General features: G+C 44.7%; 1 protein-coding gene across 2 annotated transcripts in view; it reads left to right on the forward strand.

Annotated features, from left to right (window-relative positions):
* EXOC6 (exocyst complex component 6) overlaps positions 1-17,051 on the forward strand; it is a 265,734-nt gene that overhangs the window by 64,631 nt on the left and 184,052 nt on the right. For both annotated transcript variants that reach the window (XM_044297928.1, XM_044297929.1), the window contains exons 2-4: positions 9,968-10,139; positions 16,455-16,502; positions 16,602-16,692. In XM_044297928.1, the coding sequence (XP_044153863.1) occupies positions 9,968-10,139; positions 16,455-16,502; positions 16,602-16,692 (311 nt within the window). The remainder of the gene's footprint in view (positions 1-9,967; positions 10,140-16,454; positions 16,503-16,601; positions 16,693-17,051) is intronic.

The following is a 17,051-nucleotide window of genomic DNA, read 5'->3' on the forward strand; positions in this document are numbered from 1 at the left end:
CAAAACGACTGAACTGAAGACATCCTGATGCAAACTGAACGGATTGCTCTCCATTCAGAATGCATGGGGATAAAACTGATCAGTTATTTTCCGGTATAGAGCCCCTGTGCAGGGAACTCTATGCCGGAAAAGAAAAACGCAAGTGTGAAAGTAGCCTTACACTGTATTATAAAGTGCAGCTTTTCAGCTGTCCGCCTGTTTGCTTCCACGGACGTACAGCTGAACTGAAGCATGGGGCCCCTTAGACGATGGGGGCCCGGAGCAATTGCCCAGCTCCTGGAGCGCCGCTGCCTTCTCAAACAGCTGATCGAGTGTCGGATCCCCGCCGATCAGATGCTGAAGATCTATCCAGAGGATAGATCATCAGTTTAAGCAAACTGCAGAACCCCTTTATACTAAAGGGTCAGCTTCTAGCACCACATTCCCTCCAGTGTTTACCAGCACACTCAAGTGGGAATAGGTCTGAGCTGTTGTACCAGACACACTACGAAAAGTAAAAGTATGGAACTGTACCCATTTAATCAGCTGATAGGCGGGGTTGCCGGGAGTTAGACCCCCGCCTATCTGATGTTGATTACCTATCCTAAGGATTTGTTATAGCCTTTAAATGTAAAATTTCACCTTAATGATCTATAGACAACTGTAAAGAAATGAGTCATAAACATAATGTCTACCTTTGCAATCAATAAAATTCATTGGCTTCTGTCAGCAGTTTTGACCATGCTAAACTACTGACAGCGTTTGGTGGGAGCTGGGGAGAGCAGTACAGTATATGTTTTATTGAGCTTTGATCATCAGGAGTAGTGTGAATATGAACTTTTATTCTGCCAAATTCTGCTTCTGCAAGTGTCCTGGAAGTGGGGCTTCAGTGTGAAGTGCCCTTGGCAAGGATCTTATTCACAGCCCCCCCCCCCCCCCCCCTCTGCTCTGAGTGACAGTTGTACTGGTGTCCTGGTTGGATGCAACATTGGTCACCCAGAGCAGAAGGGAGGGTCTGTGAAGCAGCTAAATGCAGGGAACACCTCCCCCTCCAATGCACTTGCAGGAAGAATCTGGCAGAATAAAACATAATATTCACACACCACTCCTGATAATAAAAGCTCTGCAAAAGGTGTGTTTCTAATGCTGTCTCCAACCCCTACTTGGTGCTCTCAGTAGTTTAGCAGGGGCAAAACTGCTGACAGACTCCCTTTAAACAACTCTTCTAATAGTTATTATAAACATGCTACTGTTTTGTGTGTGCAGGTCCTATGCAGACCTACAGTCAGGTCCATAAATATTGGGACATCAACACAATTCTAACATTTTTGGCTCTATACACCACCACAATGGATTTAAAATGAAACAAACAAGATGTGCTTTACCTGCAGACTGCCAGCTTTCATTTAAGGGTATTTACATCCAAATCAGGTGAACGGTGCAGGAATTACAACAGTTTGCATATGAGCCTCCCACTTGTTAAGGGACCAAAAGTAATGGGACAATTGGCTTCTCGGCTGTTCCATGGCCAGGTGTGTGTTATTCAGTCATTCCTACTGCAGTGGTCAATAAGACCTAGAATCCCTTTAACCTCCTCCCGTCACACTAACGCCGAAAGGCGTCAATGCTGCGGCGCTCCCAGGTCACACTAACGCCAATAGGCGTCATCTCGCGAGACGCGAGATCTCCTGTGAACGCGCGCACACAGGCGCGCGCGCTCACAGGAACGGAAGGTAAGCGAGTGGATCTCCAGCCTGCCAGCGGCGATCGCTCGCTGGCAGGCTGGAGATCCGAATTTTTTAACCCCTAACAGGTATATTAGACGCTGTTTTCATAACAGCGTCTAATATACCTCCTACCTGGTCCTCTGGTGGTCCCTTTTGTTAGGATCGACCACCAGAGGACTCAGGTAGGTCAGTACAGTCGCACCAAACACCACACTACACTACACTACACCCCCCCCCGTCACTTATTAACCCCTTATAAACCCTTTGATCACCCATGATCACCCCATATAAACTCCCTGATCACCCCCCTGTCATTGATCACCGCCCTGTCATTGATCACCCCCCTGTCAGGCTCCGTTCAGACGTCCGTATGATTTTTACGGATCCACGGATACATGGATCGGATCCGCAAAAAGCATACGGACGTCTGAATGGAGCCTTACAGGGGGGTGATCAATGACAGGCGGGTGATCACCCATATACACTCCCTGATCACCCCCTGTCATTGATCACTCCCCTGTAAGGCTCCATTCAGACGTCCGCATGATTTTTACGGATACATGGATCGGATCCGCAAAACACATGCGGACGTCTGAATGGAGCCTTACAGGGGGTGATCAATGACAGGCGGGTGATCACCCATATACACTCCCTGATCACCCCCTGTCATTGATCACTCCCCTGTAAGGCTCCATTCAGACGTCCGCATGATTTTTACGGATACATGGATCGGATCCGCAAAACACATGCGGACGTCTGAATGGAGCCTTACAGGGGGTGATCAATGACAGGCGGGTGATCACCCATATACACTCCCTGATCACCCCCCTGTCATTGATAACCCCCCTGCAAGGCTCCATTCAGACGTCCGCATGCGTTTTGTGGATCCGATCCATGTATCCATGGATCCGTAAAAAATCATGCGCATGTCTGATTGGAGCCTTACAGGGGGGGTGATCAGTGACAGGGGGGTGATCACCCTGATTACCCTGATCACCCCCTGTCATTGATAACCCCCCTGTAAGGATCCATTCAGACGTCCGCATGCGTTTTGTGGATCCGATCCATGTATCCATGGATCCGTAAAAAATCATGCGGATGTCTGAATGGAGCCTTACAGGGGGGGTGATCAGTGACAGGGGGGTGATCACCCTGATCACCCCTGTCATTGATAACCCCCCTGTAAGGCTCCATTCAGACGTCCGCATGCGTTTTGTGGATCCGATCCATGTATCCATGGATCCGTAAAAAATCATGCGGATGTCTGAATGGAGCCTTACAGGGGGGGTGATCAGTGACAGGGGGGTGATTACCCTGATCACCCCCTGTCATTGATAACCCCCCTGTAAGGCTCCATTCAGAGGTCCGCATGCGTTTTGTGGATCCGATACATGTATCCATGGATCCGTAAAAAATCATGCGGATGTCTGAATGGAGCCTTACAGGGGGGGTGATCAGTGACAGGGGGGTGATCACCCTGATTACCCTGATCACCCCCTGTCATTGATAACCCCCCTGTAAGGCTCCATTCAGACGTCCGCATGCGTTCTGTGGATCCGATACATGTATCCATGGATCCGTAAAAAATCATGCGGATGTCTGAATGGAGCCTTACAGGGGGGGTGATCAGTGACAGGGGGGTGATCAGGGAGTCTATATGGGTGATCACCCCCCTGTCATTGATCACCCCCCCCCCCCTGGTAAGGCTCCATTCAGACATTTTTTTTGGCACAAGTTAGCGGAAATTTTTTGTTTGTTTTTGTTTTTTCTTACAAAGTCTCATATTCTACTAACTTGTGTCAAAAAATAAAATCTCACATGAACTCGCCGTACCCCTCACGGAATCCAAATGCGTAAACATTTTTAGACATTTATATTCCAGACTTCTTCTCACGCTTTAGGGCCCCTAAAAAGCCAGGGCAGTATAAATACCCCACATGTGACCCCATTTCGGAAAGAAGACACCCCAAGGTATTCCGTGAGGGGCATATTGAGTCCATGAAAGATTGAAATTTTTGTCCTAAGTTAGCGGAAAGTGAGACTTTGTGAGAAAAAAACAAAAAAAAATCAATATCCGCTAACTTATGCAAAAAAAAAAAAAATTCTAGGAACTCGCCATGCCCCTCATTGAATACCTTGGGGTGTCTTCTTTCCAAAGTGGGGTCACATGTGGGGTATTTATACTGCCCTGGCTTTTTAGGGGCCCGAAAGTGTGAGAAGAAGTCTGGGATCCAAATGTCTAAAAATGCCCTCCTAAAAGGAATTTGGGCCCCTTTGCGCATCTAGGCTGCAAAAAAGTGTCACACATGTGGTATCGCCGTACTCAGGAGAAGTTGGGGAATGTGTTTTGGGGTGTCATTTTACATATACCCATGCTGGGTGAGAAAAATATCTTGGTCAAATGCCAACTTTGTATAAAAAAATGGGAAAAGTTGTCTTTTGCCAAGATATTTCTCTCACCCAGCATGGGTATATGTAAAATGACACCCCAAAACACATTGCCCAACTTCTCCTGAGTACGGCGATACCAGATGTGTCACACTTTTTTGATGCCAAGGTGGGCAAAGGGGCGCATATTCCAAAGTGCACCTTTCGGATTTTACCGGCCATTTTTTACACATTTTGATTGCAAGGTACTTCTTACACATTTGGGCCCCTAAATTGCCAGGGCAGTATAAGTACCCCACAAGTGACCCCATTTTGGAAAGAAGACACCCCAAGGTATTCCGTGAGGGGCATGGCGAGTTCCTAGAATTTTTTATTTTTTGTCGCAAGTTAGTGGAATATGAGACTTTGTAAGGAAAAAAGATAAAAAAAAAAAAATCATCATTTTCCGCTAACTTGTGACAAAAAAGAAAAAATTCTAGGAACTCGCCATGCCCCTCACGGAATACCTTGGGGTGTCTTCTTTCCAAAATGGGGTCACTTGTGGGGTAGTTATACTGCCCTGGCAATTTAGGGGCCCAAATGTGTGAGAAGTACCTTGCAATCAAAATGTGTAAAAAATGGCCTGCAAAATCTGAAAGGTGCACTTTGGAATATGTGCCCCTTTGCCCACCTTGGCAGCAAAAAAGTGTGACACATCTGGTATCGCCGTACTCAGGAGAAGTTGGGGAATGTGTTTTGGGGTGTCATTTTACATATACCCATGCTGGGTGAGAGAAATATCTTGGCAAAAGACAACTTTTCCCATTTTTTTATACAAAGTTGGCATTTGACCAAGATATTTTTCTCACCCAGCATGGGTATATGTAAAATGACACCCCAAAACACATTCCCCAACTTCTCCTGAGTACGGCGATACCTAATGTGTCACACTTTTTTGCTGCCAAGGTGGGCAAAGGGGCACATATTCCAAAGTGTGACCTTTTGGATTTCACCGGTCATTTTTTACACATTTTGATTGCAAAGTTCTTCTCACACATTTGGGCCCCTAAATTGCCAGGGCAGTATAACTACACCACAAGTGACCCCATTTTGGAAAGAAGACACCCCAAGGTATTCCGTGAGGGGCATGGCAAGTTTTTAGAATTTTTTATTTTTTGTCGCAAGTTAGTGGAATATGAGACTTTGTAAGAAAAAAAAAAAAAAAATCATCATCATTTTCCGCTAACTTGTGACAAAAAATAAAAAGTTCTATGAACTCACTATGCCCATCAGCGAATACCTTAGGGTGTCTACTTTCCGAAATGGGGTCATTTGTGGGGGTTTTCTACTGTTTGGGCATTGTAGAACCTCAGGAATCATGACAGGTGCTCAGAAAGTCAGAGCTGTTTCAAAAAGCGGAAATTCACATTTTTGTACCATAGTTTGCAAATGCTATAACTTTTACCCAAACCATTTTTTTTTTTTGCCCAAACATTTTTTTTTAATCAAAGACATGTAGAACAATAAATTTGGCGAAAAATGTATATATGGATGTCGTTTTTTTTGCAAAATTTTACAGCTGAAAGTGAAAAATGTCATTTTTTTGCAAAAAAATCGTTAAATTTCGATTAATAACAAAAAAAGTAAAAATGTCAGCGGCAATGAAATACCACCAAATGAAAGCTCTATTAGTGAGAAGAAAAGGAGGTAAAATTCATTTGGGTGGTAAGTTGCATGACCGAGCAATAAACCGCTAAAGTTGTGGAGTGCCGATTTGTAAAAAAGGGCCTGGTCACTAGGGGGGTATAAACCTGTGGTCCTTAAGTTGTTAAGGGTCTCTAACTAATGTTAAAAATAATATCTTTATTAGTTTATGTTTAAAAAGGTTTGCACCTCACACAAATTAGGAGAAAAAAATGTTTTTTTTAAAAATCAGTGTGTGGTGACAAGTGAGCCGATTCCTCTTGTGGTATCTACCACAGTCACTTTATTATTCATAGGTCTCCACGGACAGCATAGGGGTGAATTGTTCAATGGGAGTAGTGTTGAACAATTCACCCCTATGCTGTCCGTGGAGACCTATGAATAATAAAGTGACTGTGGTAGATACCACAAGAGGAATCGGCTCACTTGTCACCACACACTGATTTTTTTAAAAAAAAAAATTCTCCTAATTTGTGTGAGGTGCAAACCTTTTTAAACATAAACTAATAAAGATATTATTTTTAACATTAGTTAGAGACCCCTAAAGGGATTCTAGGTCTTATTGACCACTGCAGTAGGAATACATTAATATCCCGAGGGTCTCTAAAAGGGACTTTGTATATTACATTATTCCCTCATTATCCCAATTACAATGAGCAGATAAAAGGTCCAGAGTTCATTTCAAGTGCGCTATTTGCATTTGGAATCTGTTGCTGTCAACTCTCAAGATGAGATCCAAAGAGCTGTCACTATCAGTGAAGCAAGCCATCATTAGGCTGAAAAAACAAAACAAACCCATCACAGAGATGGCAAAAACATCAGGCGTGGCCAAAACAACTGTTTGGAACATTCTTAAAAAAGAGGAACGCACCGGTGAGCTCAGCAACACCAAAAGACCCAGAAGATCACAGAAAACAACTGTGGTGGGTGACCGAATAACTCTTTCCCTGGTGAAGAAAACACCCTTCACAACAGTAGGCCAGATCAAGAACACTCTCCAGGAGGTAGGTGTATGTGTGTCAAAGTCAACAATCAAGAGAAGACTTTACCAGAGTGAATACAGAGGGTTCACCACAAGATGTAAACCATTGGTGAGCCTCAAAAACGGGAAGGCCAGATTAGAGTTTGCCAATTGACATCTAGAAAAGCCTTCACGATTCTGGAACAACATCCTATGGACAGATGAGACCAAGATCAACTTGTACCCGAGTGAAGGGAAGAGAAGAGTATGGAGAAGGAAAGGAACTGCTCATGATCCTAAGCATACCACCTCATCAGTGAAGCATGGTGGTGGTAGTGTCATGGCGTGGGCATGTATGGCTGCCAATGGAACTGGTTCTCTTGTATTTATTGATGATGTGACTGCTGACAAAAGCAGCAGGATGAATTCTGAAGTGTTTCGGGCAATATTATCTGCTCATATTCAGCCAAATGCTTCAGAACTCATTGGACGGCGCTTCACAGTGCAGATGGACAATGACCCAGAGCATACTGCAAAAGCAACCAAAGAGTTTTTTAAGGGAAAGAAGTGGAATGTTATGCAATGGCCAAGTCAATTACCGGACCTGAATCCGATTGAGAATGCATTTCACTTGCTGAAGACAAAACTGAAGGGAAAATGCCCCAAGAACAAGCAGGAACTGAAGACAGTTGCAGTAGAGGCCTGGCAGAGCATCACCAGGGATGAAACCAGCGTCTGGTGATGTCTATGCGTTCCAGACTTCAGGCTGTAATTGACTGCAAAGGATTTACAACCAAGTATTAAAAAGTGAAAGTTTGATTTATGATTATTATTCTGTCCTATTTCTTTTGGTCCCTTAACAAGTGGGAGGTACATATGCAAACTGTTGTAATTCCTACACCGTTCACCTGATTTGGATGTAAATACCCTCAAATGAAAGCTGACAGTCTGCAGGTAAAGCACATCTTGTTCGTTTTATTTCAAATCCATTGTGGTGGTGTATAGAGCCAAAAATGTTACTATTGTGTCGATGTCCCAATATTTATGGACCTGGCTGTATGTGTCTCCTTGGTTACAGACTACAAACAAACCATGTGCAGTCTGATCAGCCTTCCATCTGTCTCCTACTTCTAACTCTACATTTGGTTAGCTTTTAACAAAGTTTAATCTTTTTTTTTTTTATTGCAAATTCTTTGGAGCAATAGAAGAATTTGTTGCAAAGGTGGACACAACCTTAAATCTGAGCGCATCTGTAGGGCGGAGCGTATCCCACCCCTCACAGTTTATATCTCATATTGACAGCTGTATAATGTCCATGCCGTTTTCCCATGATGTCTGTAAATAATTGTTGAGGGTCTGGGATGGGTGGCTCTACGTAGGCGCTGCTTATCTCATCCTGCAAAAGCTGCCTGTCACGGATCTGGTTGACTTAACCTACTTTCACATCTACGTTTTTACTGGATCCGTCATGGATAAGCAAAAACACTTCCGTCATGATAATACACCCGGCTCCATCCGTTCTGAACGTATCCAGTTGTATTATCTTTAACATAGCCAAGATGGATCCGTCATTAACTCCATTGTAAGTCAATAGGGGACGGATCCGTTTTCTTTTGTGTCAGAGAAAACGGATCCGTCACCATTGACTTTCATTGTGAGTCATGACGGATCCGTCTTGCTCCGCATCCCAGGACGCACTCAAAAACGCTGCTTGCTGCGCTCTTGTGTGCGTCATGGGAACGCAATGAAACGGAACGGAATGCATTCTGGTGCACTCCGTTCCCCTTAAGTTCAGTCTTGTCCCCATTGACAATGAATGGGGATGAAACTGAAGCGTTTTCCACCGCTATTGAGATCCTATGACTGATCCCAATAGCGGAAAGGGAAAGCGCTGGTGTGGAAGTAGCCTGACATGTGCTTCCTCCCAGAAAGTCCTCTTTCACAAGAACGAGACATGCGATGCTTGAAGCGATCGGGCAGCATCCAGACTGAATCCTGACGCATTGATTTCAGTGGGTCTGTGCGCACTAGCGTTGTTTTTCACTGATCCTCTTTGTGTTCAGGAAAAATCACAGCATCTTCTGTATTGTGCGTATTTCCTCGCAGCCCCGGCCCCATAGAAGTGAATGGGACCTGCATGAAAAAAACAGAAGACCTCCAAATGCAATGTGTTTTTCATGGATGGTTGCTGGAAATGTTGAGTTTTATTTTTCTTGCGCATGAAAAACACATGTAATCTGGATGGACAAGTAATTGTCCATATTGCTTCCTTTGCTGGCTGGATTCATTTTTCCATCGCGTTATACACTGCTCGTTTCCATAGTTAGGACCACCCTACAATCCAGCAGTGGTGGCTGCGCTTGTGCACTACAGAAAAAAGCACTAGCCTATGAGCACTCCCACGATTCCAGCCCCAGAGAGGCCAGCGCTTGTTCCTATAGTGTAAGCACGGCCACCACTGATGGATTGCAGGAAGGTCATAACCATGGACACGAGCAGTGTATAATGTGATGGAAAATAAATCCAGCCAGCGAAGGAGGCAATCTGGACAATCACAATACATTAGTAAGCGTCTTGTATAAAAGGGGTTGTCTCATCCCAGATAATGGGGGCATATCCTACTGCTAGGACCCGCACCTATATCAAGAACGGAGCCCCGCATGCACAGTGCGCCCTCCAACACTTTCGGGGGTCCGTTCTTGATATACCGCTGGGACCTGCACCTATCAGACAATACACATATCCTAGCGATATTCCCCCAAAGTCTCTTTAACTTTATCTACATTTGCTGAAGTAAGACGAATCCTTTAACAGATCCTGACACAATCCATATCACTCGTGTGGAAAAGGCCTAAGAAGAGGTTCTTTAGCAGCTGTAGTGTGTCCTGTACAGTCATGCGCCCCAGCTTTCGCAGAGCATAGAAATGCATCTGGCACGGACCTTCCTAACTGGAAAAGATAAAGCTGTATCCTATCAGTCCCCTAATAAATAGTGGCCAGGGATCCTTCTCTTCTGCAGTAGCCGGGGGGTGTATTATGTACCCCTCCTACACAGTATTAGGAATATCAGGAATCGTCTCGGAGTTCTGGTACCCAGCCTTTAGCCTGACGTTTTTATATGGTCACAAGCGTCTTATAATTTACAGTAGGGGGCATCATTTCATCATTTTCTCAGCATCCCACACTGCCTGTTCAAGTGATAACCATGAACCTTCTTGTGTCTCCACAGCTCTGTGTACGATGACCAGCCAAATGCTCACCAAAGGTTCATGGAAAAGCTTGACACCCGGATTCGAAATCATGACCGGGAAATTGAAAAAATGTGCAATTTCCACCATCAAGGCTTTGTAGATGCCATAAACGAGCTCTTAAAAGTCAGGGCTGATGCTGAAAAGCTAAAGGTAAGGAGTCCAACTGATTTCATTTCAGTTCTTTCCATGGTCTTCAGGCTCCTGGTTATAATAGCAATTGATGTAAACCAGTGCAACCAGTATTATTAGTGTCCTATCCTGTCCTTATTTGTGGATACCCGCTGCTACCACAACCGACTGACGTAAAAGTATGGTGGTCACGTGATATTCATCATGTTATATACTTTTGCGACCACTTCGTCCACGACCTGTGATCAGCGTTCCCTCCTTTGTAGCTAGTGAGTGGAGTAGTTTGGCACCTGTTCCCTCTTAGCCGGGCAATACAGAACCGCACCCAAAGACTATCATACCTACAGCACCTTAGTAAATGGCTATAAGGCAGCCAGATATACAGGACCTCATAAGCACCCAGGCCTAGTATTAAACAACGTCTTTGTCTGCCTAGCGCAGTGGAGGTTATTGTCTGCATTTAGGGTGGTGTAGGCGAGTGAGTGGGTTAATAGTCTTTCTGGTGCTCTATGACAGTAAACAGATTAAAGGGGTATTCCCATCACAGACAATGGGGGTATATCGCTAGGATATGCCACCATTGTCTGATAGATGCGGGACCCACCTCTGGGACCCGCACCTACAATGAGAACGGAGCGGGGATATGAACGGAGGGCGCACTGCGCATGAGCAGCTGCCCTCCATTCATTTCTGTGGGGCCGCCAAAAATTTCCATCTGCCCTATAGAAATGAATGGGAGCACTTTTATAGGAGCAGCAGGGAGCAATCCGGGGTCCTCCAGCCACAGCTGTCCCCGCTCTGCTCTTGTTGTAGGTGCGGGTCCCAGAGGTGGGACCCGCACCTATCAGACAATGGGGGCGCTGGCTCAGCTATTTCTGTCTGCCCCATAGAAATGAATGGGAGCAGGGGCTGCGCGTGCGTGGTGCGCTTCTATTCACTTCTATGGGAGCAGCGCTTGGTGGCGGACGGACACCGGGAAATCCGGGGTCCTCCAGCCACAGCTGTCCCCGCTCCGTTCTTGTTGTAGACAATCAGACAGTGGGGGCATATCCTAACAATATTTCCCCATTGTATGTGATGGGAATTCCCCTTTAATGTCAATAATACCGGTGGTTTGGGACAGTGAATAGGTTAATATCACTATATTTGGTGGTCTAGGGCAGTGGAGAGGGTTAATTTGAGTATATATGGTAGCCTAGGGTAGCAAAAGGTTAATGTAAGGCTTCTAGGGCAGTGAAGTGTTAATGTTAGGATCCCTAGTGGTCTAGGACAGTCAAATGGTCAATTGTAATACCCCTGGTGAGGGTGCTGTATACCTGGGATACAGAGATTACTCACTCCAGCATTGGAGGCCAGACATTGATGGTTGGCTCCCTGTTTGCTCCCTGCATTGATCATAGAGATGACAGCTGTGAGGGGATAGAGAGGACTGTGCAGCCAGTACTGTATGGCTTCATAGTTCCCTATGATCGGACAGAGAAATGAAAGGGTTTCTTTGGCCTAGGAGGTGACAACACCAATAGTCCTAAGCTCTGCCCACCTCAGCGTCCCATCTGTTTGGACATCATGCCACTTGTGGCTGCTAAACACTGCGATTGGCTGCAGTCAACAGCGGTCATGGGTCCAAGCCACTTCCTGGTCCTGCAGAGGCCTTAAACGGGGCAGTGCCGTAGACTAGTGTTTTTATTTGTTTTTGTTTTACGGGGCACAGGTTAGAACCATAGGGGTTGTTGGCTCTTAGGCCAGACAGCCCCTTTAAAGAGCTGTGTGCACAGTCATTAAAGGGGTTTTCTCAGAATGAACATTTACCAGCTATTCACAGGATTGGCCATAAGTGTCTGATCCCAAGAACAGGGACCCTGTGCCCACCGCTCCTACTCCCTGCACATGCACAGTGAAGGGGTCTCCGTGGAGCTGCGGTTGAGCATGCATGCTGCTGCTCCATTCAGAGTCTATGGGACTGATGGGCCATCAGTATCTGGTAGGGGTCTGAGACCTCTCACCACCACCGACCAGCTGATCTACTGTAGCTCTGGAGTTGGAACTGCACGGCCCTGTGCGTTGTGTAGTGGACGGAGCCGGTTACTGCAGCCCAGCCCCTATTGAAGTGTATGGGGGCAGCATTGCAGTAACCAGCTCTGTCCACTACACAGAGCTGCCCTGAAATAGCTGATTGTGGGAGTGCGGGTGTCGTACCCCTGCCGATCAGGTATATGTCCTGAGAATACTTGACCTGTTGGATGTTCTTGAGGACCAGGTGTGAGAACGCTGGTCTATTCTTTAAGTAGGATTGACTGCCATCTAGTGGTGACATTTGGAAGTGCCTGACTGAAATGTATTAGTCCAGCTTCAGTCCTCCATATCAGGATGCAGAATATCTGTTACATTGTTGATTGGTGGTAACTAAGAATTGTACTAATTAAACTGTTTGCGTGTCAGTTTATTGCTAGTAAATCCTGTAGGACTTAGTGTAAGCTGCTCCAAGCTGACCTCTGGTATAGGATATGCATTCCGTTTTCGGACAACTATTGCTATTTCAGGTCTGAATGAACAGTAAGAAATGGCGGGGACAAGTAAATGTTCCGGTCTTAACACCCTGCTGTTTTCTGATCTGTGCTGATTAGCATTTTAATTTATGGTTATACTGGTCGAAGCCGTTTTTCTCGTACGAAGAGCAGAATGTCCTTTATAGACATATACCGTACTTAAGGATGACCTCTCAGTCCTCCTGACATGTGTGTTTTAGTGCTGTAAATACTTGCATTTTCGTTGTAGTAAATTTTATATAAACCTCTTTTTCAGTAACTCTGCATTCTGTCGTTCCTCTGTTATTCCTGCAAAGAATTTGTGACTTCACAACAGGGTGTTACCATTCCTTTAGCCAAAGGGGTGTCCCCCTATACACTGTGACACTGTGAGATAGGATGTGCAGGGACATGCCGCCAACTGGTAACACCCATTTGTCAGTTTATTCATAGTAAATATCGGGGGGAATGGCATATACAGAGTCATAAGAAAAGATTCTCCAGAATTGTTATATCCTGTAAAATATGAGTATTTACCGAAACGGACATGTCAGGAGAGGTGAGAGGTTTCCTTGAATTTATAAAATTCTGGCTGCACGCAGCCACCACTAGGGGGGGCTTAAAAGCTTATTATTGTGGAGTTCAAACTCTCCCCAGAGGTGGCTGTAGACAGCCGAAATTCTATCATACATATACTGTACTCCTATGTGGGTGATTTAGAGCCTTATTTCAGAAAAATGGAAAGCTGACCGCTAGAAAAATATTAATATATAAAATAATTAAGCTACACAGAATTTTCAAGCTATTTAGATTTTTTTTAAAGAAGGAGAAAATTCCCTGTTTCACACACCCTAAATTCATAGCTAAAACTCGAATTTGTTTTTCACATTCGTAAAGGGGTTTTCTAGGGATAAATATATAAAAAAAAAAAAAAAAATAGAAAGGGTTAAAAAATAAAATATAATAAACAGTACTCACCTTACTGATCCACTGCTTTTCTAACTGCTCCAGTCTACCCTGCTCAACACTTCCTGCTAGGACGGAGGATCAGTGAGGTGAATGATGCTTAAGTCCTCTTCAGTCGGATGCTAAGCAAAGTAAACGGGAGCTCTGGAAGTTGTGTGATGGGAATTATTGGTACTCGCAATCTTAAAACAGTTGTGCAGCCATTAATATTGATGGCCTATCCTCAGGATAGGTCATCAATATCTGATTGGTGGGGATCCAACACCCGGCACCCCCGCCGATCAGCTGTTTGAAGAGAAGGAGGCACTCGTAAGAGCGCTACTTCCTCTTCAAGATAATATTGCGCACTGTCACGTTTGCAGGTACAAGTGCTCGTCCAATTCAATTGAATGGGGCGAGTTATTGTAATTACACTGCGCAGCCAAGACTTCAGAGACAACGGGCAGTATAATCTTGAAGAGGAAATAGAGCTTGCATGGAGCGCCGCCTCCTCTTCAAACAACTGATCGGCAGGGGTGCCGGGAGTGAGACCCCCACCGACCAGATATTGATGACCTATCCTGAGGATAGGCCATCAATATTACTGGCTGCACAGACTTCTTTTAACCATTTAATGCCCATTTGTGTACCCCCTCTAAAAAAAAAAAAATGTTTAAAAATGTTGTCAGCAGCTGAACCTTTTGCTGACATTCACCGAGAGAAAGATAGTGGGGCACATGTATTAAGACCGAAGTTTTAGACGCTGGTCTTAATAAAGGCCCTGTGCTGGATCCCCCGGAGTTATGAAGAGGTGCCAGTCTCTCCATAACTTTGGCGCATCCACCGTCCATTCTAACTGTAAGACCGCTTCCGGGCTGTTTTTGTCACGGATGGTGTTGCAGAAAGCTGAAACTTGTAAATAAACATCCGACTGGCTTGATCCCAAACTAAGGAGCATATGGGTGAGCCCTATAAAACCCCTAGAGCTCTCCCTGACTGCTATGCCCATGCAAAGGTCTTTATGGTAGACGATTGCATGCCCACGTACCTAATACTGTGTGACACCTGAAAACCCTATAATAGTGAGGGGACACGACCACCGGCTCCCTGCACTTAATACGGACGGAGTCAGGGTCACTTAGAATCAAGCCAGCAAAGAAACACAAATAAAGGAAAAAGACTTATCTGAGGAATCGGCAGCCGCAGCCTCCAGCAGTGAACACCTCACCCAGGAAGTAGTATAAACCGCAAAGTGAGGCAGTATGGGAGGGAATATAAAGGGAGACAATTAGTGTATATAGGTGACAGCTGGGAGAAGGAAAGGAGATGACAAAGTGAAACCAAAACAAAGAACGTCATGCAAGAGGTAGAGAAGAACGTCTGCCAGACCTTCTCATAGAACTGGCGGTGACATTTTTTACAATAAGACAATTTTCTATGCCTAAAACAGGTGTAGAAAATGGCGAATGAATCTGCCGGCCCATCCCCTTCCCCGCCTACTTCACGCCCATAATTTTAGATCTGTTGTGAGCGGGACGAAGTCGGAGATAGCAGTGCAACTAACCGTTGCGCCTCCGTCTGCGCCTGAAATACGCCTAATTTAGGAGTAGTTCAGTATAATAAATGACCCCCAAAATCTTTGGGTCAGTTTTTCTGAAGCCTCCAGATGAGCAGCCCTGATAAAGGCCAAATAAAACGTCTTCTTCTCATACGTTTCGGCCATTAATGTTCTGATCCTCATTAGCTCGCTATCTTATTGGCATTGCTGGAACCACGTAGCCCTTCTAGTATATTCATGCACCTGCGTCAGAAAATGTCTCGACAGTATGTTGGCATCCGCACATCAGTAGGTCACAGTCTTGCGTCTGTCGCCGAAAGTGGTTTTGTGTTGCAGCGCACAGACGTCGCTTAGTGGATTTTTCTGCCAGGGACCAAAAACTTTTTTGTTTCCCCTTTTAACTCCTTTCCAACAAGCCCTGCCAAATTACCCTCGTACCCCTCGGGATGGAGCTAGAATTTCCAATTATGTGTGGTGGGATACCGCTTGTAATTGTGCTTAGTGTTTAGCTTCGGGGGAGCTAACGCTTCATCTTCCGGGAGACGTGTCAGGATTTTAGGCAAAGGTCACACAGTACCAACCCTTTTAGCTCCCTTTACACTTCTGCAAAGAAAATAATCTGCACAGCAGACAGTTGGAGCGTATTTCGGCAGGGCCTACGATAGGAAGAGCATTATATAAATGATATTCAGATAACAGGGGACAAAACGCGGCATCAATGAGGTCATTGAACATCTTTGTTTCCGAAATTAATGAGATTTTCAATCAAGCCGAATGCGCTTCCTTATTATGATGACCTAATGAGTCCAGCTCAATATGTGGGAAAATATGAGGTCGCGCTCTTCCTGCACCTGCAGCATAGAAATCCTGCTGGGGTTTGTGGATTTTCCACTTTTGATGTGAATCAACCACCCAGTGTTTGCATTCAGCAAAGTATGAATGTTTAATTACATGAAAAATGCCATCGCCGTCCCATGTGGACAATGAATGGAGCATAGACCTCATTGAGGTTATCAAAAAGGGACCAGTGGCCAATTGGGTCAATGATTTGAATTGTTTGACAGACCCACAGGAACAAATAGAGTTCAAAAATCCCAAGTAAATTTGAGAAGTTTGCCACAGAATCTGTTAGTACGAACTGTCATAAGTAATTAAAGTTAACAAAAGCCCTTTGTGATCGAAAGTTCAAGTTCAAACTGTAGAGTTAATTTGAATTTGCCGGCTTTTGTCCGAAGTCTCTCATGAATCATGATCTGATTACAAGGGTGAGCAGTTGCATTAGGGGCACTATTTGCTTATTTCTTCAAGGTCCAAGTCACTGATACCAACCGAAGATTTCAGGAAGCCGGGAAGGAGGTGAGAAAACATCTTATGAACAGACTCATTCAATTTGGTAATTTTTTTATTTTTTTATTTTTACCAAATTGGATCCGATTCTCTTTTTATATACCCTAGGTAATTGCTAAGACAGAGGAGACCATTCGGTGCAGGACACAGCAGAGAAATATTGCCACTGTAGTTGACAAATTGCAAATGTGCCTTCCGGGTGAGTTAGATTTACAAAAAAGAAATATATAAAAAAAAAGAGTAAAAATGGTTTAGTGTTATTTGAGATGTGGTTATATGTATGTGAAATACTGTCTCGTATGGAATAAATGAGGTATATCAGTGTAGATTGCTAATTTGAAGACAGAAATTTTTGAACCTGCTTCAATCACAAAAATACTCGTTTGTTGTGAGTCCCGCTTCCATGGTCGGTCCTCTTTGGCGGGGTTGGCTGCTTAAAGCTGGCCATTGACATCAAATAATTGTTGGCTGGAATTGCTTTTGACCAACAATTATAGTCAATTACGACAACTCCCCCATTAATTTGGTTGTTTACCTTGGCCGAAAATGCACGTTAAC

This window comes from Bufo gargarizans, chromosome 6 (assembly GCF_014858855.1).
Source record: "Bufo gargarizans isolate SCDJY-AF-19 chromosome 6, ASM1485885v1, whole genome shotgun sequence".
In the NCBI taxonomy this organism is placed as follows: Eukaryota; Metazoa; Chordata; class Amphibia; order Anura; family Bufonidae; genus Bufo; species Bufo gargarizans.